The sequence below is a fragment of the Brachypodium distachyon genome, chromosome 2, assembly GCF_000005505.3.
Source record: "Brachypodium distachyon strain Bd21 chromosome 2, Brachypodium_distachyon_v3.0, whole genome shotgun sequence".
In the NCBI taxonomy this organism is placed as follows: domain Eukaryota; kingdom Viridiplantae; phylum Streptophyta; class Magnoliopsida; order Poales; family Poaceae; genus Brachypodium; species Brachypodium distachyon.
In genome coordinates this window covers 2,051,505-2,077,416 of record NC_016132.3, presented here as the reverse complement: position 1 = coordinate 2,077,416, position 25,912 = coordinate 2,051,505, and the positions used below count along the sequence as shown (strand labels likewise).

General features: G+C 43.2%; 2 protein-coding genes across 22 annotated transcripts; both read right to left on the bottom strand.

Annotated features, from left to right (window-relative positions):
• Positions 1-5,329: 5,329 nt before the first annotated feature.
• Positions 5,330-9,466, bottom strand: LOC104582490. 21 transcript variants are annotated; one of them, XM_024460050.1, is made up of 5 exons: positions 8,394-9,361; positions 7,425-7,480; positions 7,039-7,122; positions 6,938-6,974; positions 5,330-5,700 (listed from the first exon to the last, which is right to left on the bottom strand). In XM_024460050.1, the coding sequence occupies exons 1-5, from the start codon at positions 8,554-8,556 to the stop codon at positions 5,648-5,650; spliced, it is 393 nt and encodes a 130-aa protein (XP_024315818.1). In that variant the 5' UTR covers positions 8,557-9,361; the 3' UTR covers positions 5,330-5,647. The 21 variants fall into 21 exon arrangements, 1 of the variants encoding a protein (XP_024315818.1); XR_002963954.1 differs by having other exon boundaries at positions 5,330-7,122; positions 8,822-8,960; positions 9,032-9,466; XR_002963949.1 differs by having other exon boundaries at positions 5,330-7,344; positions 8,822-8,960; positions 9,032-9,459.
• A 9,265-nt stretch (positions 9,467-18,731) lies between these two features.
• On the bottom strand, positions 18,732-20,652 carry LOC100841721. Its single transcript, XM_003565278.4, has one exon. The coding sequence runs from the start codon at positions 20,579-20,581 to the stop codon at positions 18,962-18,964; it is 1,620 nt and encodes a 539-aa protein (XP_003565326.1). The 5' UTR covers positions 20,582-20,652; the 3' UTR covers positions 18,732-18,961.
• Positions 20,653-25,912: the final 5,260 nt, after the last annotated feature.

Here is a 25,912-nt window from a genome sequence, read left to right as displayed (position 1 = left end):
GCGTTGAGCACATTTCATCGATTGGTATGCCATGTGTTTGCTTTCCTTAGTATTCTTGACATAGGGATTAATAGGAGTTACTCATTTAGACACAGTAGATTACATGAAGGTACTAGTGTAGGCAGAAGAGCAATTTTCTTTGCATTTAACCTGAATATATTACTTCAGGGCCACTGGTAGGTGCACCTTGGCAAATAAATAGTGAGTGAGACAGAGCCATCATGCATATGGAGTTGCACACAACTTCACTTTCTGCATCAAACAACTAATCCCACATCCTCCGCCAACACCAAAACAAACCTCTTTTTGATCATCTACAATCTCATAAGAATTCTCATATTAGGTCCTCAAAATCACACTAGCTTCTTAATATCTTACTATATATACTTGCATATCCTCCATTACTTCTTTCTTTTTGAAAATGGGCTCAAACTCAAAATCACAATTTTTAGTTCCCACTTTCTCCACCTAGAACAAATAGAAGTGCATATTGTTGTTGATGTTATATGTTAAGATCTTAAGGGCACAAACATAGGTGTAGTAGATCTATAGGTTTGAGAGGCAACGGGATATCAGTTACCAAGCCTCACCCAAAAATGGGCTCAAGATATCTTGTTGCTTTATTATAGAGCTCTTTTATGACACCTTGGTGAGAACACAAGACTGATGATTTTGCTCATAAGTAATTCCTGCAAATACAAGCCCGACGATTCTGCGATAGGACTCATGTCCCAATGACTCGGTTCGCAAGACTTCACCCGTGGCCGCAGGCTCTGCAGGTGTATCTGCCGGGCTCTGGCCGTGGAGCTTAGCTTAGGCCATCCCATGCATTCGCCTGATATATCTCGATCCGTGCTCCTATATTATGATTACAGTACCAAAATTAGAAAGAAAGAACTCCGTCGTCCTCTGAATCTGCAATAGTATACAAATCGCTGCTACAAATTAGCAAGTACGGAGTATGAGTTAAATTGTGGCACAAAATCTCCCTAATTCCTAAGCAATACTAGTGGATTATATTGGATGTTGAACCGACCTGTACATGCTCAGGCTGTGGAAATTAAGAAAACAAATTTCATTAATGTTTTAGTTTATTCCGGTTTACTAAGATTTGACTCAAGTTCCGCTAAAATTTCGGCAACGAGGACGAGATTGTCCCATAGATTTTTTTTTCTGTCTCAAGCCTTTGAGCCAAGCAGAGGAACGCAATTCAAATTAAAGTGAACCGCCTCACAAATGCAGCTAGCTATTTGTGTAAAGTGGTAACAAAAGGCGTTTATGCATGTTCTTTAAATTCGGATGCTAATGAACCAATACCTTTTCCACTCCTATATGTACTATTAGTTTATTACCCAAGAAGAGTAATTTTATTCCGCCATGGCAAGTTCGATTTTTAGCAAGAGTACCTGTATTGCAACCTACTGACCAACCACATGTCAAGCCTAGCAGTAAATAGATTAATTGGAGCTGGTCACTCGTACTGGCCATACGGATACATGGTTATATATATAGCCAAGAGTATTCCATAGCCAAATATATTGTCCACATGATAGCTATTGTAACTACATATGAGATCGCATATGCATGAATTGTATGTGCGCACAACTTGAGCCTACGCAGGGTATACATAGGAAAAGGAGGCAGAGGGAAATAGGGGAATTCAGAGGCCGGAAATGGCTAGCCTAGAGGCTCGTGTAGCATCACCGGCTGTTCTTTGGGCACACCCCTGTCATATTCCTTGGGTGTTCTGGCTTGATAGCATGCTGCACATTTATTTCATCAGTTTCTCTATTGGTTTTGGCGAATTCCATCACCGCCGGGTGCGAGACTAGCGACGGCCAGGCCTCCCGGTGTCCTTCTGGCACGTAGACCCGCCTGGAGTCTTCTTCTTCTCCGCGCGTCCACTGGCCCTGCCTGGCCGGACCCAGAAATTTCTCCGGTCAGCCGCCGTTGGTCGTCTCGTGCTCCTCTGCGTGCTCCACTCGGCCACAGCTCGGCCGTCCGTCCACATGCTTCCACATCCGGCCCGCGGCGCCTGACCGAGCCTTCGAAGCCCAGCGATGCATTCTGTCTTCAGAGCCCAGCAACAGAATCCTCGGCTATCATGCTAATGCTGCTGCCGGGTGAGACGAAGTTTATATCGGGTGGGACAAAAAAAAACACTGGGATTTCAATTTCAATTTTTTAACTGTGATAATTTCTGTAGTGTTGGGATGTATAATAGCGCTATTGATTTTCATGATGTTTGAGCTATAGGAAGCACCGGATCACGGGAGCTAAATGCCGGAAAATTCCACTGTCTCTTCATCACTTCATGCCAACTGCATGCCAAGCCAGTAATAACTACATTTCAGTTGGAGCCGGTTTCTCTGGTACCGGCCATATGCATATGCATGTGTGGCCTATATATATGTAGAGCCAACATCGATCACTGTATGCAAAAAAATAAGGTTGCACATGTGTGTGTGAACTACTGTATCTGTGTGTTACAGTGGCATGTAGGTGGTAAACCATACATTCATAGGAAAAGGAGGCAATGGGATTCCGACCGAAACTGTAGCTGATCCACACTGAACGCACATCGAACACTAATTCCCTCCTCTACCCCTGCCGCCGCTCGGCTTGAAACTGCCCATTGCGCGTCTCTTCTCCAGCGATGGCGACGCGCCTCATCCTCCAGTGGCTGCTCACTCGTCAGCGGCCTGCTTGGGATCGAGCAGTGCAAAGGCGCTAGCTAGGGAGAGAGAGACAGCGCTGCGTACCGTATCCTATCAGGCATGGATCAACATGACGGAAGGGTCATGTACACCTGTCCTTGGCGGTCTAGCTATACCAGCCCCACAAGGCTCGGCTTAATTTCAAGAGTGATTTCACCGAACCGCAGTTTTTAGAGCATTCTTCTCACGGAGTACGTCACGGATTTTTGCTAATCTGGATGCAAAGGAACCAATATATTTTCCACTAGCGTGATTAGTTCCTTGTGGCAAAACTAGCAACCCGGTTCAAATCCTAAACTTGATGTGGGTGATTGCATTTCCTAGATTTATTGCAGGATTTAACCAACGTTGTCCTTTGAGTGGGAGTGGCGTACCCGACACATGTGATGACTTCATCAACCTCAAGATTTGCCTGCTCAGTGCACGTGCGTGTTTCTGAGCATCTGCGTTTGTACTGTGTTTTCTTAAAAAAAAAATCTTTTTCACTATTATCTCTATTAGTTCCTCCCTCCGATCCTAAATTTTTGAGTCTTTAAGAAGAAGAGTAGTTTAATTTCACCGTGGAAAAGTTGGATCGGAATAATTACTCTAACGAGTGGATGTATTACTACCTGCATAGCAACCACATCCACATGCCAGCCTAGCAGTGCTCCTGTGGGTGTGGGTATATATAGCCAAGAGTATGGCATTGCCAAATAGAGTATATCGATCCAAAGAACAGATACTGTATATATGTATACCTAGCTATGAGATAGCATAACTTCAGCCATACGCAAGTATATGTAGGAAAAGGAGGCAGTGGGAAATTGGAGAATCCATAAGAAATTGCTAACACAGAGGATCACATACTATCGGCAATGGGTCTTTAGCCATATCTCCCTGGGACATTCCTTCATTGAGGTTACACTATGTATATCCGAGTACCTTGTTATTCTCCCATTCGTCTTGCCAGAACTAATCCCCAAGCTAATGGGACATTAAACATTATAACAGACAGTAGAACACAAAATGTGCCAACCACGAGTTGTAGAAGTATACCTGCTCGAGTAGCATGGTGCATACCTTTTTCAACTGCTGCTCTTCTTGTTGTTGACGCTATTTTAGATACAGCAGCCGACCCTATATATATCACTATATGATAGGTCAACTCGGCAATTTTCTCCTTTGAACAGATTTGACAGATGGATCGGTTTGTCTTGCAATTTTCCTTCTCCATTAGCTACCTTGTGCCAAGGTTTCTGTTACAATATCGGATAGTTTGTGTTAACCATATTTTCTACTCCGTAAAAACAGCGGCCGTCGGTCATCCCATGCGCCGAGGGAGCCTCTTCTGTCAACGTCCCGGACTGGGGAACCACTTCCAATGTTCAGCCCATGGGCCTCAAGGGAACCCATCTCTGCCTTCGCAGCCCAGTTTGGCCTCCTGCCGCACGGCCCGCGTGAGGCCTGGCTCGTTATCGTCAACATGCAACGCGCGGCCTGTTTGTACCCAACTTCATAGCTCATGACCGGTTTCCTAAATACTAAATACTTGGCGCTGTTTTAGTGCAACCTACTTCCTCCGTTTCTAAATACTTGTCGCTGTTTTAGTGCAACAAGTATTTAGGAACAAAGAGAGTATTGTACTACGGAGTAACATGTTTGATTAATAAATCTATATCGTCCTCTCAAATAAACAAATCTATGTCTCTCTCTTTCATGGGAAAATAAAAAGGAAATGCAGGGTTAAAAGTGTCAATAATGGTAGAAAGAAAACTTAGGATGATTCCAATTACGGTGAGATCAATCAAAATTGATTACACACTCGATATAGTCAGGTACGTAATTATTATGTCCTTTAAAATTCAAATGCTACGGCTGGAACCAATATTCATTTATATTTTTATTTTTTTAGCGTGCCAACATTTATCTAGCTATTAGTCAACAAAATAGACATATACAACATGTTTGGCTGGCAATATCAGGAAAGAGGACTGAAAATTTAGAGGAGGGAGTTTAAAGGATATTAGATGTGGTAATTGATTTTTAGTCTCATCACTTGTTTGTACGGGATGGGATCAACGGTTGAGATCATTTCTACGAAACAATTCTCTACAAATTCACACATCTCCCACTGTTATTAAATGGTGGAAGTTGGTCTCTCTTAAAATTCAATTCCTTCTAACCAAACAATTCCTCTTACATTAACTAGTCCAGCGGCCCTCACAAATGCGAGGGCAGTACCTTTAGTGCTCATTATTTCAATTTTAAATTGAAAACAACAGACCTCGTACTTTTTGGCATACAGGAAAATGGATTAAAACTTCAAGATTTGAATTAATCAATAAACCTGATAATCAAGAAAAAATGGTTGATTCTTTCCACTCTTTATTGACATTTCTTTCTACTCTCACGTGACTGGTCATCTACAGAAGTAGCTCCGCAGTTGTTTAATCTGCACACCATTCACATCAAAATCTCTTTTAATTCGATGTAAAAAAACTATTTTCTTAGTGACATTGACAGACTCACCTGAGAACTTTTAAATAGAAGAGAAATACATACCGTATCTATTTGCCAGCGGTCGGTTTAAATTGGAAGAGCAATAATAGCAAGGGAAAATTAGAGCTTTGTTTTCTTTTACAAAGAAATTGCAGATGCACTTGATTAAAATATTTTCGTCCAATTTCTACAACAAATTCTTTGGTACATGCAACTTCGAAAGGAATAAAGAAATCTAGGGAATGGACTTACAACAAATCATGGATAGCATAAAACAGTTTCCATGGACAAACTAATTCACAACTCTAAATGCACAATCATCTATGTTTGCAAAAAGAGAAAATGGTAGCCAATAGGTACTGTTGTACTTACGCCCTTGCTATCCAGTTGGTGAGTTTTCACACCATGGCGAGTTCTTTGCAACCGTGCCTGATGAAGATGATCATATATTACCTCTGTACCAAGTAGATAATGAAGATGACCACATATACATGCAATTCACCTGTAAATAATTATAGCTATAAATGTGAAGTTTAAAAAGCATTAAGATTGAATGCAAATATTCATAATTGACATGACAACATCCAACTCATCCTTTTGCCTTCCCAAGTAACCGGAAAGAAAAATGCATGTTAAATCTCCAAGCCAGAAGGCAAAATCAAAGTAAAATAATTCCTTATGAATGTAAACAAATGATTTAGTGTCTACCCCGGGAACAAACCAAACCAACGTGCTAAGTTCCAAAGCATGGTTGAAAAAAACATCTTATAAAAGGGAACACTTAAAGAATGTTTTTTGTGCTAATTCCATGATATGAATAATTTGTAAACTCTCGAAAGAGATTAAAAAACTATTTGTAGACATGCGGAGCAAGTGCTAAAGCTTACCCATATCATGATTTTTACATAAAAGCAAATTGAACCCAAGAAGAATTATATAATTTTCAATGCTATTACAGGAAAATGGGCCAGCTTCATCTTTAACCAAGCTGCCGACACATATGCTGAAACATTTTTTAGAAGTGCTAGTAAAAAAACTTGCCAATTTCATCAAACAACGCATGAACTGTGGTATAGAACATACATACAACTTCATTGCTATTCTCTATGCTCAAATCATGAAATGAGTAGCTTGTCCGGAAAAAGGGATGGGTAGTTTTGTAGGAGGTCGCAAGCAAATTCTTGCCAAATATCATTAAAGTTGCCAAGTTTAATAAGAACAGGATACTATTTACATCTGTTATGTATATAATCCATTGAGCAAGGTATTAACCTTCTGAACAAACATATATAATCAATAGAATCGAAGTTACAGAAAAAAGGCAGGAATGTGAAAGGTACTCGGTTTTGGGTTCATTTATAATAATAAAAAATACATAAGAAATGCACAATAGAGCTAGGTAAAGCATGAAATACACAATACATAATAGATTGCAACCTCAAGTGTAACAACACATGGCATTCTCAGCTCAATAGATCTTCTTTGGGATACCAACCGAAGCAAAATCTTACGTCGGAGCTTAAACTTGAATGCGCAACTATAAGAAATGGTAGCCTTCAAAGAAAACACTTTATTTCTATTTTCCTGTATAAACTAAAGTAATTTATTTTGCATCTGCAGAACTTGACTAATGTATATATCAACCCGACATGTTTTTTGTATCAAGAAAAACTTCTGATGAAGCCGAACTTATTGTTGTGAGTGTACTCATGCATAATTCGAAACGAAAGACAAATTACCCCAGAGTTGCCTTTTGAAGTTTTCAATTTCTTTTATCTGCAATACATTAAATCTGAGTCATGACTTCACCTACAGATAATAAACATGATGCAGTTTTTACCTCTGGTGGTGTTGTATCTTGGGAGCTAAGCACACAGTTGCTCATATACACAATTACACACAACACTTTGTATGTCAGCCCTTCCTTAACAGAAACAGAAAGTGTCCGATCAGTTGACAGATATGGTTAAACAATTCTAGTGATTCTTTTGTACATAAAGCAAACATTCGAGGAAACTTTGTATAGGAAGATTGAAGGACAGAAAAAAGAGATAACCTGACACATCAACGAAGAAAGCCAACGTACATGCTTTACCAGATGTGGTGTGCCTTGAGAGGATTTTTTGGCTCCTAAGCTCTAGCGATCCTTTTATTTTTATTTAAATAGTGCATTTATAAGTTTCAAGGGATTCACAAATATGACACTATGATGATTTAGAATATTACATAGTAGCTGGCTAGCTGCATTTTTTTGCTGATGTAGACCACCACTTTTCTGTTCCCTGCAAATGAAAGCATATTTTCATGAAAATGTACAAATGCATAGTGTGTTCCCAACAAAGAGATTGTTTGGAGATATTTGAAACTTGTAGATGCACCTCTTGATATGTATTTTTTCAAATAAAGAGAGCTCTCAAGCGTGGGAGTTAAAAGCAATTGTTTGATGTAATTAATCTAGCACGGGGACCACACACATGTGCGAGCCTGATGACCTAATCTATGCGGTTAAGTAGATTGTCAAGAGCGTTGGTCTAAATGTCAGGTGTATTTTTGGTGCTAACATAGGTGTTTTATAAAAAATTAGTAAAAACCTGTAAGTCCATTGCATCCACCATGACGGTGAGGTAATAAGTAATTGTTTCAGTTCTGTGCTACGCTTTCTATGGTGTCATGTGTTGTGTATTACATACCATGACAGTCACCTAAGCACTTGTATGTGCTATCATACCATTACCCACTGTTTTAGCAGACAAAGGAACCGAAGCTAAAAAAACCAAACAAAAAATATTGCATAGGCACACAACACGTATAGCCAACTAATAATAAATGATAGATTAATACTGCAATTACATGAGAGCGTTTACCCATCTGTACTTATATAAATATCATAATCTATTCTGAACAAATAAAACATAAATGGAAGAGCAGGTAGCACAAATAAAATATCAATAGAAGAGCAGGTCATAATTTTTTGGTGTTAATTACATCTTTTCCATTTTATGCTAGCTCACATGTTGTCGAGTAGTTGGGGTAGAATATGATAACCTAGTAACATGCATGACTCAAGTGGAATCACTTGAAAGTGGAAAAGATGACTTACACCTTAAATCTTTATTTAATTGCCGGGGCTAGTTCTAGAAAAAAAAAACTTAACAATTGAAGATGCCATAACCACAATGAAGAAAGTGCACAAACCTGCCTGTTTTATTCTGAGATCTTTTAGTAGCCGTGTCTCTAGGCAAGGAAGAGAATAATAGGGGTTTCCCCTACAGTTTTCGGTCAAAAAAAATAGGCAAGGAAGAGAACTGGTAGTGTACTGTGTATATAAAATAAAGAGTACTATAGATGAAACTGACATTCTAATTGCTACTTCGAACCTGCATCTTCTTCCTCCGCTTGAAAGAAAACCGAAAGCACACCAGAACACCGAGTAGACGGGGGCCGTGACTTGTTAATTTAGTTTTAAGACAGGTGATTTGGTTATCAGAAACAGCTAATATAATGCAACAATGCAACACTATCTCTACAGAAACATGTAACAACAATCCACGGGTCATGACTTGAGATAAAAAAAAAAAGGTAATCTGAAATTTTGCTGCCATAACCATGGGAAGAAAGTCTACCTCAAGAATACTGTGTTGTATGAGGGAGAAGTTGACAGCAGAGGACTGCGAGGTCGAGCAATCGGATCCGATGAAGGTGCATTCTGCACCGATCTGAACAGAAACGATGCGATGCGAGGGCAAAGCACCAGTGGGGCTGCTGCAAGTAATGTTGGGAGGGATCAGGGAGGCATCAGGAGGAACAATGACTGACGAAGTCGTGTTCCGCACCTTCGTCCTCGTCCGTGCTCTGCACCGATTGATCTGAACAGAGTAATGGTGCGAGAGGATTAGGTCCAAGGATTGGGCGCCGCGGTGTGGGGGGGGAGGGGGGGGGGTACTCGTCTAGATTGGCAACAGAGATGAAGCAGGGGGCCAGGGCCTCAGGGGAAGAGCGCTGACTCTTCTGGGAGACGCCTATGGCGGGTGGCGGCGATCAGGGGCGGAGGTGTGAGTCAGGGAGAGTCGGAGAGAGACAGGGAACAGGAAGGGGAAGGGGTTGGGAAGGTCTTCGGAAAGGGGGAGACTCAGGTCGGAAGAGGCCAGGCACGAGGGGCAACCACCACACGGATCGTATGGAAGATCCTAAGCGTCCATTGTCGTCCGATTAGCGAAGCAAATGGGCAGATGTTTTGCTTTTTTTTGAAATTTTCTAGCATTCCTATCTTTTTTGTTGCCCCGTCATGTACATTTAATATATAATAAATTGCAGCCACTAATTTCCTCATATACCGTCTGTATGTTACAACGTGTGTGGCTATATATATATATAGCCAAACATATCTAAAGCACAACTTACAAATATGCATGAACTGTTTGGGTGCAAAAAGAATAGAACACAGGTATGCATGGCATAGGAAAAGGAGGCAGCAGGAAACAGGGGAATTCAGAGCAGTTTGCTAGGACAGGGCAACACGTACCATCGCTGCGGGGCCTTGTCCCGTGCCTCAGTCACCTTGCTACTGAAAGTACCGGCTCAAATAGCGTGATGCGCATGATCTTCATCTGCTGTCCTGGCGATCTTTGCGATTCTACGAGTCGTCCGGCCGCATGGACGACGCCTGCTGGCTGCTCGACGAAATGCCTCACCGCAGCCACAAGCCACTGCACGGCCTGGGACTGAACTTGTGCGCCTGATGTCGTAATTCGTCGGAAGTGAGGAAATAAATACTGAATGTGACAATTAGTGTCAAAAGTTTGCTTAAATGAAGTAAATTTGTAAAAAAAGAAGTCCCCTAAATAGGCTAAATTGCGTCACGAAATTGAAATTAGAGGATACAAGGTGGGATCTACTCAAATGAGCAGCGTGAGAATTAAGGTTCGGTGCAATATATGCCGAGCACAGCTGAACCCAGAGCAACAGTACGTGTACAAAACTCCTGCATGTCGATCTGAAATAGTAACTTAATTGGACAGTATCATGTCTAGTAGTAACTTCCTTGCGTGATGGGAAGATCGAGCATCACGCCAGAGCATGATTACAGTAACAAAATTAGAAAGAAAGAACACCGTCGTGATCCTCTGAATCCTCTGAAATAGTACTAGTTGTATCTGAAACCAATCGCTTCTGCAGTTTGGCAACTATGGGTTGAATTATGGCACAGAATCTCTTTAATTCCTAAGCAGTACTAGTGGATTGGTTATTGAACCGGCCTGTACATGCTCAGGCTGTGGAAATTGGTTTTCCAGTTAAAGCACAAATGCAGCTAGCTTTACTTGTGTAAAGTGGTAACAAAAGGTGTTCTTTATAATCGGATGCAAATGAACCAATATCTTTTCCACTCCTATATCTATTCTTTTATTACCCAAGGAGAATCATTTTGTTCCGCCGTTGCAAGTTTGATCTAATTTTTTGGCAAGTACATGTATTGCAACCTACTTACCAACCACATGCCAGCCTAGGAGCAAATAGATTAATTGGAGCTGGTTCACTTGTACCGGCCAAATCAATACGTGGTTATATATATATAGCCATAGCCAAATATATCGATCCAAATGATAGCTACTGTAAGTACATATGAGATCGCATATGCATGAACTGTCTGTGCGTTCAGTCGTACGCAGGTATATATACATATATATAGGAAAAAGAGGCAGAGGGAAATAGGGGAATTCAGAGGAAATGGCTGGAACAGAGGATCGCACAGCATCGCTGATTGGTCTTTTACCACGTCCCAGTCAGATTCCTTCTCAGGTGTGCTGGCTTGGTAGCATGCTGCACACTGGTTTCATTTGTTGCTCTCTCGGTTTTTGCTAATTTGGACAGAGCATCAGACACCGATGGTAGCTAGGTTGCCCTGCAAGTACCATCGCTTATATTCGACCGAACGAGCCGAAGTACCATGCGAGAGCCATTGCATTGCCGAATCCTCCACCATAGAGAGCCTCACTACTACACCTTGCTGGGGCTTCTGCGAGAATCCGCAGGAGGGGATACCAAGGATCGATAGATCGTGGCGCCAAGATGTTGACGGACGGCGAGTCCACGGCTCCGCAAGGACGCACACCACCCACAAGCAGGGTCTTGCTCTTGCAAAGAGCATGTTTCAGCAGATATTTTCATACATGCGAGATTGCGGAAAGTTCTATACTGTGGTTGTTTTCTACTCCCTCCATTCCACAATTCTTGTTTCAAATTTGTCCAAAAATGGATGTATCTATTCCTAAAAAGTGTCTAAATACATGTAAGATTTCGACAAGAATTATAAAATGGAGGAAGTAGATTTTAGCACCACGTATATTTGCAGCTCTTCTTATTAATCAAGAGAACGGACAAATACTGAAAAGTGTAATCTGACTAGAACCTGGCCTGCAATCAGATGTATCCATGCCAACTCAAATTCAGGTTCAAGAGCAAACCAGATGATTCACAGGGAGAGAGAAAAAATGGTTCCATTTGATTTTAAAGTAGAGAAAAGATATTTCCGTTCTGTAGTGGAGTACCGTGTAGAGCTCCAATGACAACATTGATTTTTCTCCTCATTGTCTTCAGTAGATGTTGTGATGTTAATGGTGCTGCTGCTCTATTTAAATTTAAATATACGTACTAGCTAGTACTCCCTGGTACCTTTCTTGCAGCCTGCACTACTGGCAAGTTAATTAGAACTTTAAATGACGTTCTTTTTGCGACCTAATATTTGCACATGGCAAGCACACCATCATTCCTAGTTTATCTAGCTCACAAGTAGCTATATATACAGCGTCCGAGCTACATATATGCTACCGGCAGCAAATATGTTGCCAACTATCACCGTATATACTCATATGTGTACTATATTAGTCAAAAGCCCGTGCGTTGCTACGAAAAATAAACATAAATATAAAAAGTAAAATAAAATATCACAACGTCATGAAAGTAGGAACAACCTTCCTTCTCTTTTTCTCTCTTTCATTCGATCCCTTGGTTCAAGCGTCCCGACAACATGTTACTCGGTTTGGTATGTCGGTGTATATTTGGTGCAATTTTGTAGCACAACATGTGAATAACAGATGTATGATTGTTTCAAGCAAACAAATGACAAAATTAAACAGAATAGTGTATGCACACATGCCTACCTCCGCAGTTAAAAATCCTTTGCAAGAGTTTGAACGGTGAATGATCTACCTTGTGGAATTTTGTATCGGATAAGTATAGACCGTTTTCTTTTGTTTCTCTGTTGCTACTTCCAAACTCTTGCCGAGTCAAAGTAAGCCCATAGCAGATTTCCCATAATTTATTATATGTATTTTCTTTAGATCCTAATGACACGTGGACCCCCTTTGTCAGTGACTCCATGTTTTCTTCTTCTCTCGGCAGCATTTGCTTGCAATCTCCATGCCATTGCCATCGCCCGTTACCTATCTGCGCCTGACTGCTCGCCTGCGCGGGACCCCGCCCGACCCCATCTGCTCGTGCTCGCCATTGCCCACCTGCGCTCGCGGCGTGCCCCTGCCCGCGTGCCCCTGCCGCGTGCTCGCGCCACCCTACCATGCCCCTGCAGCATTTGCTTGCAACCTCCATGCCATTGCCCACCTGCACTCGCGGCGTGCCCCTGCCCGCGTGCTCGCACCGCCCTCCACCTACACTCGCCGCGTGCCCCTGCCGCGTGCTCGTGCCACCCTACCGCTTCCGCCCGGTGCCTCGGCTGTCCGTCTTCCAGCGGCTGCAAAGGAGACCATGATGACAGTGGAGTCGGGGCAAGGCAAATTGAGCCTGCCACGGAGTGAATCAAGGCTGCAGCAAATTAAATCAAAGCGGCGGCAGAGCTTGGGGTGGCCGGAGGACAGCGACGTACGCAGACGTCCTGGGGCGCGGGATCAGGAGATGGTGGCGGTGTTGGGGATTCAGGAGACGGTGGTGACCAGGGAGATGGCACGGGGGATTCGGTAGGGGGAGATTGAGATCGGGAGGCGGATCGGGGGCGAGGTGGGCCGAGACATGGATCGGGGCGAGAATGGGTCGATCGGCTGACAGGGTTGGCGTTCGAGGGAGAGAGGGGATAGGGGTCAGAAGGCCTAGGTATTAGCTTGTTCAGACGGGCATCCCTTGCTATGGTTGCATGTCTGCCCACTTGTATGCACGTATGTGCATGGCTTATTTTGAGGGGACCCAGAAGTTCGGACAGTACATAACATCAGGATCTGTTTTCAAATTTGAACTGAATCGAGATGTTTCACCCGATATGTTTTCTTGTTAATGACATAAAATAATCATCGGCACCGATCGTAAATACTCACTCCGTACTTAAATTCTTGTCGTGGTGTTAGTTCAAATTGAGGAACTAAAACGACAAGAATTTAAGAACGGAGGAGCAATATATAAGGTACGCTTGGGAGACAATGGGCAGGCATGGAAAATCGTACATATGCATGCATTCATGGGAAAAGGAGGCAGCGGGAAACGGGGGAATCCAGAAAAATTGCCAAGCACAGAGGAACACGTACAGACCATCACTGATTGGCTTCTGCGGTCGCACCTCAGTGACATTGCTTCTCAATGTACTGGCCTGCTCGATCGAAGATTGAGCTTTCCCAATTTGTCAAGCTGCATGTGGTTGATGCTTCAAAATGTAGAATTTTCAGATGTTCCTTATTCCATCTGTTGGAGGTTTAGTCCCTCCTGATCATACTCTGCGCAATCTTGTCTCTTGGAGATTTAAGTTGTTTCTGTTTCAATTACTGTTGCTGTAAATTTGTTCTATATATCCAGGCCCGCGGTATATGAACGAGCGCGTCGCGGTCTCTAGTAAAACTGAGTAAAGCAATTAATACATCTGCCCCGGTTAATTAGTTTCTTTCTTATCAAATTATTTTATTCTTTTCTAATACGTAGTTTTTTTGCGGGTTTTTCTAATACGTAGTCAGTAAGTGATAATTAAGATGATTCGTTAAGCACTCCTAGCTAACATCAGCGTTTACCCCATCACAGAATATCTCAGAGTAAAAGATGAAAATTAATGGTTCAGCTGATATATGTACATATGTGTTGGAACTTGCAAGATGTTTTGCCACAAGGGAATTCAGCAATGAGACCTCGAAGGAAGCTTAAGGACCCTTCCCCATATTAGTCCGATCTATCTACTAGCAGCTTGGCATACAGTTGGTAATGTAGGCCTACGTTTCAATAATACGGAGTAGCTTTATATTTTTGGATGGAAGGAGGGAGTACCGCTTGAACCTTACATACCAACTGCATGCCAAGCCGCTAGTAAATACTCCATCCGATTCTAAATTATTGTCGAAATATTATATGTATCTAGACGTTTTTTAAGAATAGATACATTCATATTTTGACAAATTTGAGTCAAGAATTTAGGATCAGAAGAGTACATTAATTGGAGCCAGTAATTCTCTCGTATGCAACATTACAATGTGTGGCTATATATATAGCCAAATATATCCAAAGCACAGCTTACATATAAGCACGAACTGTACGTGCATACAAGCCATACAACAAATCGTACGTAGGTATATATCGGAAAAGGAGGTAGCAGGAAACGGGGGAATTCAGAACAATTGGCTAGCTGCTTGGTTCTTTCCCATACCTCAGTGTCATTGCTGCTGAATTTACATGCTCAAATAGCGTGCTCAGGGCCGTTGCTAGAGTGTTGCACCGGACATCGAATCTAGAATCACTTTATTTGATATGTTTTACGTATGCATAGCGTGTGACACCTCTATTTTTTTGATACTCACTTCGATCCATAATAAATGTCTCAGATCTAGTACAATTTTGTATTAAATTAGTACAAAATTTGAGACACTTATTATGTTCTAAGACAGTGGGACCGGCCCTGAGCATGCTGCGCCCTTTTTCCATCTGTTCTTCTTCGGATCTTTACGATTTTACATGAATTTCCTGCGATAGATAGAATTTTCCATGTATGCATCAGCTTGTCGATGCACCTAGACACACGTGGAAGCAAATTCAGGTTGTGAGCAGATTGAACATACCAACTGCATGCCAAGCCAATAATAAATTCAGGTAGTACATTTCAACTTGAGCTGGTTTTCTCGTACCGGCCATGTATGCCTGAGCAATGTGTGGCCTATATATATAGCCAACAATATCGATCAACTGTATGTAAAAATATGGTTGCATGTGTCCCTGAACTGCATGTATGTGTAAAAGTGCCATTCAGGTGTATAATTATAATTATAGGAAAAGGAGGCAATGGTAATTCGATTGAAACTGTATCTCTCCAGATCTCCTTACCGAAGGCACATCAAGAACTAATTCCCTCATCCGGCCCTGCCGCCGCTCGGCTTGACGCTGCCCACCGCGACTTTCTTCTCCCGAGAGGCCGAGATAGCCCTGCAGACGAGGGGATAGAAAATGGATTGATCCGGACCACAGCACTTACCACAAAATTCCTCTGAATTAGGCCCTGGGCGTGCGGGATTTTTTTTTGCCACCTTACCCATTTTAACCTTTTGACAAAAAAAATATTAATACTGTTCTTTGTGTTTCCAATATCAATAGATCTGAGGCTTTGGATCAACGCGATGGAAGGCTCATGTTCACATGTTACTACTGTGAAAGACCTGGCTGTCTATACCGGTTTCACAAGGCTCAGCTTAATTTGAAGCAGAGAGCCAGAGAGCAAGATATGTCCGGAGTCATGTTACCACTCACATGTACGGAATCCTATCATATTGGTATTTTTTTTCTAAATACACTAAACCTGGTGTATCATCAATTAAAGAAGGAGAAGCTGCGGAGCAGCTAAAAGCCCATTACGGGCTGAGTTTACATAAAGAAACTAACCATTGTTCTCCACTCGAACGCATCCGGGATACAACCAAACCCAACTCCACTAATGAGCTTAGCCTGCCACCAAGAGACCGCCTCAAGACAAGACTAATCGCATGTATAATGCTAGCTCTATTCGTTGTGGCTCCGTCAAAGACCACCTTGTTTCTCTCCTTCCAAATGGACCAAAAGATGAGAGCATTACTAGTAGCGAATTGTTTGCGATCATTGCCGATCAAAGGGATGGAGGACCACCAGTTGACGAAGCTATCTCTCAGCTCCGGCAGACAATCAAGCTTGTCCCAGCCTCTAAGCACCTGCCACCAAACCTCCCCATGCACAGAACAACCAACCAACAAGTGGGAGATATCCTCAGGAACTTGGTCGCAGAGCGGACAACGACCTGGATGATTCAACCCACGCGGCTGGAGACGATCCGCCGTCCAGCAACGGCCATCATCATATTGGTATTGGCAAAGGGGAATTAATAGTTAATGAGACATATCATCCATAATAAACGTTCCACTCCTCTCTTAGACTACTGCGTATATATTGGGCATCCGCAAACACCAGAATTAACCACTTCATTCCCTCACATGCCCAAGAATACCTGCAAAGTGGTAGGTGCAGTAGCAAGAGAACACACTGATGAGATCGAGATCCAATTAATAAACCACTTCACTCATGGTAGTTGCACATAACACATAACTCTCCCATTTCATTCATCGATGTCTCACACTATATATATCAGACGACCTTGTTATTCTCCCATTTGTCTTGTCAGGATTAACCCTCAAGGTGCGGAACAATTATAATAGAGAGTAGAACACCAATGCGCCACCTGTGCTGTAGAAGTGTAGCTGCACTATAGCATACAGAAAAACTAATTGATCGTGTATAAGACCCTGGTAGAATCTAGGTTTGGGAGGCAACAGAAATTCCATGCATCCGGTCTATCAACGGAGAAGCCGGTGAGCACTGAGCAGAGTGTTACATTGGGCAGGACTGGGAGTGCCCAAAGCCGTAGCCCCTCCTGGGTGCAAATGAACACCTCATTGCCCCTGGTTATGTTATGTCTTCTTATCACTGGATTGGACAGAATGTAGCCATCTATTGACTTTTCCTTCAGCATCTTTCAATCATAAAAAAAAACAGGGATTCGTTTTCAACCACAACACACTGTACACAATGTAAAAAAATGATCATATAGGAGAGGTAAATATCGTACCACTAGTCTCAGTGAATTCAAAGGTAAAGAGCATGAACCTCTCCATCTGCTCACTCATGTTGTCAATCAAAACTCTAAAAATACAGGCAATGCGCCACCTGTGTTGTAGAAGTGTAGCTAGCATTTGCACTGCTAGCTATATTCATTAAAACTCTGAAGCAACAAAACTAACAAATAAACAATTGCGCTATCTGAATAATGGCTCTGAAGTCATGGACATTCAAACTCATTCAAAGAAAGAATTGCTGTGAACAAAGCTAACAGAGAACCCATTCAAATAGTGTTAGCCGAGCTTCATTCTTCAGTCATCTGCGCCCAGATGTTCTGCACGTGACATGTTCAGCTACGTACAGGGCCTCTTTCTTCAGGATGATTTGTTACTACAGGTATACTCTGATCCACCTTCAATACTGAATACAAAACCAGCAGCCGGAATAGATGGAGGGTGTTGACTGTTGAGCACTATCGCTGAACATACAAACATCTACCTTGAATCTATGCCTAAAAATCTTTTATTCAAAATTTTGTTCAGAAATTGAATAAGAGATTTGAGAATTGAACTAGAAGCGGGACTTTCGCGGGATCCCGTTTGCACCCTTATCTATCATACAAGCTAATAGATAACGAGGTCATCATCTGCTAGTTCTGATTGGAACACATACAGTTTCACAAGTGAATTAAAGCATGTCTTTTGGGCATCTCGACGGACAGGAACTGCAGTTTTTTTTTCTCACGGCACGACTATGTGCCTTGGGCTTGGATGTCGATCGATGGCCGTAATTGTTCGAGGACACGTATCGTAGCATCTGGGAGACTTGACAGTTTCCGCACACTGGGATAACGTCAGCCTATAGAGTCTCGACAGCTGGCAATGCCTATTTGTGAAACTATGATTGCCTCTCTGTAATTAAATTTGTTTGCTTCCTATCCAACTGCTCAAATAGTATAACAATTAACAATTATCTTTTCCTAAAAGATAAGCATGTCTATATTTCTGCAGAAGACAATCTTATTGCTGCTACAAATTAGTGCGAAGGGCCATATAGATGGAAGATAAGCATCCAACACAGGATGATTAATTTCTCGGTGGTCATATAGTTGTCTACTAGTTTACAGAAATAACTGGCATTGAAATACAAATAACAATGTGTTGTTATTTTATTTTATAATCTCTTGCAGAAAATAGTCATAAAAATCGATTAGCCAGATGCATGGTACAAACTAGACAAAAGCTAGTTTAAAAAGTTGCATTCCCACAATCAATCGTGATGCTTAAGAACAGCCCAGAAAATTTCAGTCACATGGGGAACAAAACAGAGAAAGTATAAACTTAAGAGAACTCTTCAGAAAGTCGCAACTAATCTTCAGAATTGAGATAAAATGTTTTCATTTTCCAGAAGTACAAATATAATGAGACGTGAGAAATGTATTTGCGTGATGCAGCCTAACGAAACATAACACACGCCATAATGGATAACGGAAATTAGACTATTTTTGCTGAAGTAACCAACAACTACAATATAGGCTAAGAATAAATACATCAAGGGAAAATAGGCGGTTTAACTATAGATATTGTTGTTAGTGCCATCTCCAAATATGATTCATAAAAAGAACCTTCTAACAACAAGCCACTACTGCAGTTCATACTAGTATGCTCTTGTTTTTTACATACATATAGTTGGGACAGGAGCAATATTTGCAGTCAAATTAGCTTTGCAATGAACGGTATTACTAAGCCGAAGATGATGTAAAGCATCGGCAGTACTAGCCAGCAAACAAAGTACACCCACCGGTGATCCAGCTCCAGTAGAACCACAGCTAGTCGTTGGCATCTAGAGCTCCAAGTCCCGCCCAGTGCCAGCTCCTGCTTATTATCCCCATGAGAGCTACTGGGGTTGTCAAATCTCTCTTGCTTCCTCTTGTGAGACTTTTGCTCTGCGTGGCCTGCTGACTTCTTGTTGCGGGGGAGCAGCTTAGCCTGAGGCAAGCCGAGCAATTTGTAATCGTTTGTGTAGCCTGGCTTCTCATAATCCTTAGGTGTTCCTGGTGTCATGTCGCTGAGATACTTGGGGAAGGCGCATGGATAGTACATCGGAGAAGAGTAGGACGGTTCAGTAACCAGGGCTAATGCCTCCACAGACGCATGTTTCATGTCAACAGCAATGACCCAGGCTGTGTCGTCTTCATAATCCACCTTAGCCATGATGTAAAGAAGATCATCATCTTGCATGCTCAGGGTGGGGACAAGGAAGATAAGATTCTTCAGTTTCAGCTGCTCGCTGTGTTCATCCGACAGCATGGGCAAAATAGCCGAATAGCTCGAGTCAACCGAGATTCCGTCGACATCAACCGTGCAACGCTTGCGCCAACCGTTCCAAGAGACCTCCATGTTCCAGGTGGTGGCTTTCCAAGCGCTGCCATTGCTTCTGCAGTCAGGGTAATCATCGAAGTCTATCTCCACAAACTTGATCAGACCGTCGCAGCAGGCGACGTCGCGAAAGTACTCGACAGAAATTTTGGAATCGAGACCATCATCATCCGTATCAGCGAAGCAAAACCTCGACGCCGGGAACGGGATGTGTCTGACGACGGGCTGCTGCTCAAACAGGTCGGAGAGGAGGATAATGCCACGCACAAGATCAACCCAGGCCAATGAACTCGTTCCGACAGCGATCTGCTTGGTGATCTCATGTAATTGGAGAAGGGCCTTCTCAGACTCCGGCACATCCAACAGAGCCTTCCTCCTGGTCCACGACCGTGTCTCGGACGAGAAGACGTTGACGTAATACTGCGGGCAAGGATTATCATGGGGATTCCACTTCCAATCGAGGAACGCCACGGCATAGTCCCGCCGGCGGTCGGCGCCGCCGGAGGAGGGCAAGATGGCGAAATTCTGGTACTCGAAGCGCTCAACCACGCAGTCGGCAGGTTCCGGGAGCAGGTGCAGCGACGGCTCCTCTGAAGAAGAAGCCGTGTAGAGGAAGAGGTGGAAGGACTTCCAGCGAGGGACGTTGAGGACGACGCAGAAGAGGACGAAGCGCCCCTCGGCGCAGATGATGAAGGGCGGGAGGCCGTGGTGGTAGTCTTTCTCCGGGAGGCCGGGGCAGTCGACGGAGAAGGAGGAGATCTCCGGCGCGTCGACGAGCCAGAAGGAGACGGCCACGGGTCGCCCCTCGCTCGTCTCGGCCTCCGCGGTCGTCGCGTTCCGGTCGGCGGCGATGCGGCCCGTCTTGTCGAGCAAGACCCGCTCCGGGAAGCCGCCGCCGGAGCGAACCGTGGTCAGCGAGGAGCGGGGGACGGAATCGGTGGCGAGCGGCGCCATGTTTTGAGGATCGAGGATTCGAGGTCAAGATCGCTTTTGGGAATAAATAGAATTTGACTAGTTTTTTTTTTTGAGCGAATAGAATTTGACTAGTCGGAACTCGGAACGGAAACCGACTCTGAAACCGAACGAGGGGCACAACTGCAACGATGAGAAGAGAGGTTGCCGAACTAGTTATTGGGCTGGCCCAATATCTACTTCCTTGCACAACACCATGTCCAGGACTGTGGAGCCCAGGCCCAGTTCGGCCTCAAGGGAGTTAGTAGTTCGGCCAAGCTGCACAGTGCACAAGGTGCTGGAAAAGAGTTCAGTGTTTGCTCGGGCTCCACCATTTGATGCTCGTCGATCGTTTTACTTGAGCTGTAAAGTCGCGTGCTTCTTTTCTGTAACTTCGGCACAATGAATACTCTGAACTTACCTATCTATCTATGGTTTCAATAAAGTTGGAACCCGTCATCTTGAATGTTTTTTAGACCTGAAATGATGGACGACAGAGATGACGTGTTCGCAATCTCAAGGCAGATGGGATAGGAAACCGACGGGTCCAAGGACACCCTCTTCGGATGCAGCGGCGGCTTCATGCCCGTCGGCGAGTATGGTGGGATAGAGAACCATCCACAGTGGTGGGTTTGGGGAGAAACCATGCCACATGGACAAAAAAAACCCATTTTTGGTCCGTCCGATTTTGAAAGTTGAAGGAAGGACCGCGTGCACTTTTAAAAGCTGAAGGACAGAAAACTATTTTTCTCTGTTAATTAACAAGACTTGCATTGAAACCTCCTCCATGCCAAGCCGCGCTAGTAAACAATAGTACATTAATTGGAGCTTTCTCTGTTCTCTCGTACCTTCTGGCCTATGCAATGAGACAATGCGCGGCTATCTATATATGTTTTGTTTTGCGAGAAGGCTAAACATATAAGTTGATATATACAACCAAATATATCTAAAACACAACTTAAATATATGCATAAACTGTATGCGTGTAGAAAAATCGTGCATATAGGTGTATCTAGGAAAAGGAGGCAGCAGGAAACAGGGGAATTCAGAGCAATTGGCTAGGACAGGGCAACATGTACCATTGCCTTTTTCCGTGCGACTCAGTCACTTTGCTCCTTAACGTACCATCCCAAATAGTGTGACGCACCTTTCTTTCATTTGTTTGTACCGTCCACCAGCGCTAGGCGCACCACGAGAGCGAGGACAGGGAGGAGGGGATCCTGTCCAGACGATCACCAGCGAGAAAATTCCACTGTATATATCTTCGTGCCAACTGCAAGCCAAGCCAGTAATAAATACATTTCAATTAATTGGAGCTGCTTTCTCTCATACCGGCCATGCATCATGCATGTGCAATGTGTGGCCTATATAAGTTTATACAGCCAACATCGATCAACTGTATGTAAAAATAATGTTGCATGCATGTGTGTCTCTCAACTGTATGTGCAAGTGTGACACAGTGGCATTTAGGAAAAGGAGGCAATGGGAATTCGATCGAAACTGTATGTTCTCACAGAAGGCTCATCGAGCACTGATTCCCTCGTCTGCCGCTGCCGCCGCTTGGCTTGACGGTGGCCATTGGGCGTCTCTTCTTCAGAGATGGCGATGCGCCTCATCCTCCCGTGGCGTCTCGGGCTCGACTCGAACTGGGCCGGCCCGCGGCCCAGTCCACCTTTTTCCGCTATCTGGGCCGAATGGAGCTTTTGTATTTCCTCCATGCTCCAGATGGGCTGTGACTCGAAGTGTTGAAAACCAAACCACGCAAAGAGCCGTAATGTACAGAATCAACGACGAGTGACTCACTGACTCTCTTTATTACAGAAAAAAAAGATCAAAGTGGTCCAGCACTTGCAACATGTTTATTTTCCACATATGTCCAAGTGAAGTCACCATGATTGCAGGACCCGATCTATCCACACTGGAGACATGTCTTAGTATTTAACTACCGTACCCTCTCCACAAAAGTTGTGAACATACAAACTAATGGAGATTAAAAAAATACAATTGGTTTAGGTGCAATTAAGTAAATTAGGACCGAGCTAGTTTGCTTCTGAGAAAAATGCTAGCCAAGGAAAATTGAGGATCATTGGAGGAGCAGATTATTTTCAGAAGGTGAATTTGTTGACCAAGACATGGTGTGTGGTGACATCAATTTGATGTCTGTTCCACTCCTATCCACTTGGATACAAGCACATGCATTGCAACCTACTTACCAACCATATGCCAGCCTATCAGTAAGTATATTAATTGGACCTGGATCGCTTGTGCCGGCCATATGCAACTTGTGGTTATATTATATATATAAATATAGCCAAATATATCGATCCAAAAGAAAACTACAGTACGTATGTATAAGGTCACATGCCTTCAGTTGTGCGCAATTATATGTAGGAGAAGGAGGCAGTGGGAAATCAGGGATTTCAGAGGAAATTGGTAGCATAGATGATCACATACCACCGCCAATGGGTTTTTGGCCATACCTGGGTGGCACTCCCTCATATTGTAACGGCCGGGATAGCATGCTGCACTATTTTTTCGTTTGTATCTCTTTTGGTTTTTGCTATTTTTGATGTAGAAAATTATATGTAGCGTGGTAATTTTGAATCGATGGTGGCGTCAAGATGGTGACGACGAGTCCACGCCTTGGCACGCACATGCAGCGTATTGACCTGCCAAAACATGTTTCATCACAAGATCTTTCACCATAGAGACCCAAACAGCTAGCCCGCTCTCTGCGGCGGCTCGTCCTGATTTGATATGCTAGATCGGGACCGGGGAAGATGAAGAACAGGCCTCTTCAGGCCTCGGCGTTGGCGGTGTTTGTGTACTTCGGGCTCCAATCGAGCTGGGCTGGGCCGCGGCCCAGTCCACTTTCTTCCGCGAGATGGGCCGAATATGATGGAGCTTTTGTATTTCTTACACGCTCCAGATGGGCTGTGACTCGAAGCATTGAAAACCGAACCAGCCATAGCCATAACGTACATAATCAACTAGAAGTGTCTCTCTTGCGTTAAAAAACCCGCCAAGTGTCTCTTACAAATAAGGGACCGCAAATAATTTATTCATTTTATAAGTTAGAAGGACGACGTACGACTTCTTTTTATGAATCATGTTAACACCATTCCTAGCATGTACTACGGATCGAGTAGTACCCAAGATAGCTTTTTTTTTTATGAAAGACGGTAAGGGAAGCCCTACAGCATATTTGCGAGCATCACGATTTAAATTCTGCTGGGTGCAGTCATGCAACCACAACTCCACCACCGCACCAAGAATTTCTCCCCTAGTTTTGAAAACGGAACAGGTGATCAAACCGGCAAGGCTTTCGGTTCCGGTTTTTCCGGTCCAACCGCCGGTTCAGCAGGTTTTTTACGGTCCGGTGGCCCGTCCGGTCCAGTGCACTAAACAGACTGCGAAGGGCTCCGATTCCGGTTTTTTCAAAAGTAGCGTTTCTCCACAAGCTAGCTATATATATGTTGGCTATAGCAACAAAAGCAGAAGAAGACATATACAGGTCCGATCCAAGTTAGTACGCAACCGTAAATGTGTACAGTAGCAACAACAACCGTACATATATACGTATATATATGAGATCGGATGAATGAACTGTATGTATGCACATACATGAGTCTATATGTATTTGTAGGAAAAGGAGACATATGGAAATGGCAGAAAACCATGTAGGCGTGGAGATCGTCGGAGTTCCATATTTTCTCATCAGTGATAATATTCCATCTTGGTGCGCCACCTGGCTCTCAAACGGTGGCTGAAAGTCCAGCTACGCCATCGTATTGAGAAGCATCGATTGTTTCCTATGCTTTCATGTTCACTCAATTGATATGCACGTATGTCGTCCGAGCACCTTTATGTTGAACGGAGTGATTTCACCCCAAACACATGTATGCAACAGCTGCTCAATTTCCATCCACCCCCAATCAATTATAGCTCCTTTTCTTCACCAAATTAATTATTTAATACCTTTCTTGTTAAGTGATAATTCCCATCCACCCCCAATCAACATAGTGTTCACTCCATCACAAAAATATCTCAAAGTGGTCCATCACTTGCAAGATGTTTATTTTAAACGTATGTCCAAGTGAAGTTAGCATGATCTCCACAAAAAGTTGTGAACATACAAATTAATGGAGATTAAAAATACAATTGGTTCAGGTGCAATTAAGTAAAAGTAGGACCAAGCTAGTTGCTTCTGAGAAAAAGGCTAGCTAGCTAGCCAAGGAAAATTGGGGATCTTTGGAGAAGTAGATTAATTCCAGAATGTGAATTTGTTTGAACACTACGTGTGCATGACTAAGATGTGGTGACATCAATTTGATGTCTGTTCCACTCCTGTCTGTTCGGATGCAAGCACATGCATTGCAACCTACTTACCGACCATATATATGCCAGCCTATTAATTGGACCTGCTGGGGTTCGCTTGTGCCGGTCATATGCAACTTGTGGTTATGTTTATATAAATAGAGTCAAGAGTATTCCATAGTTAAATATATCGATCCAAAGAACTACAGTACGTATGTATGAGATCGCATGACTTTAGTCCTACATAAGTCTATGTAGGAAAAGGAGGCAGTGGGAAATCAGGGAATTCATAGGAAATTGGTAACGTAGAGGATCACATACCACCACCAATGGGTCTTTGGCCATACCTCTGGTGGCCTTCCTTCATACTGTACCGGCCGGGACAGCATGCTGCACACCTTTTTCATTTGTATCTCTTTTGGTTTTTGCTATTTTAGATGTAGAGCATTAGATGCCGATGGTAGGTTGCCCTGCGGTACCATCGCATCCATGCGAGCGAACGAGGTGAAATACCAGGCTATAAGGGTAGCGTGGTAATTTCGGATCGATGGTGGAGCCAAGATGGCGAGTCCATGCCTCAGCAGAACTTGGAACTCTACGCTCACGAGGATGAAATGGAAACGAAACCTCAATGTCCCCAAATCATTCTCCAAGTGCTCTCAATCATCAGAGTACCCTCTAGGCCTCTAGCTACTGCATTTCCCCAGTCGTGTCTGAATTTCTAGCTACTATATATGAACAGGTTGAGAATTCAAGAAAAACAAACCAGCAAACCAAGGGCTACATCCATCCATGGCGAAAACTGAAAAGCACTAGCACAGTATCATCCCCCTTACTAGAGTTCGATATCTGTGCTTACAGTGCTAGTCTCTGGATCGACTCGTTAGCACACACAGTTTTAAGGTGTAATATCAAGATACAAAGGTCAAAAGTATATTACATCACATTGATCCATAATTTAATAATACCTTACATATTGCATAACCACATGGGTTAGCTCAGAAGAAAATAAAATCT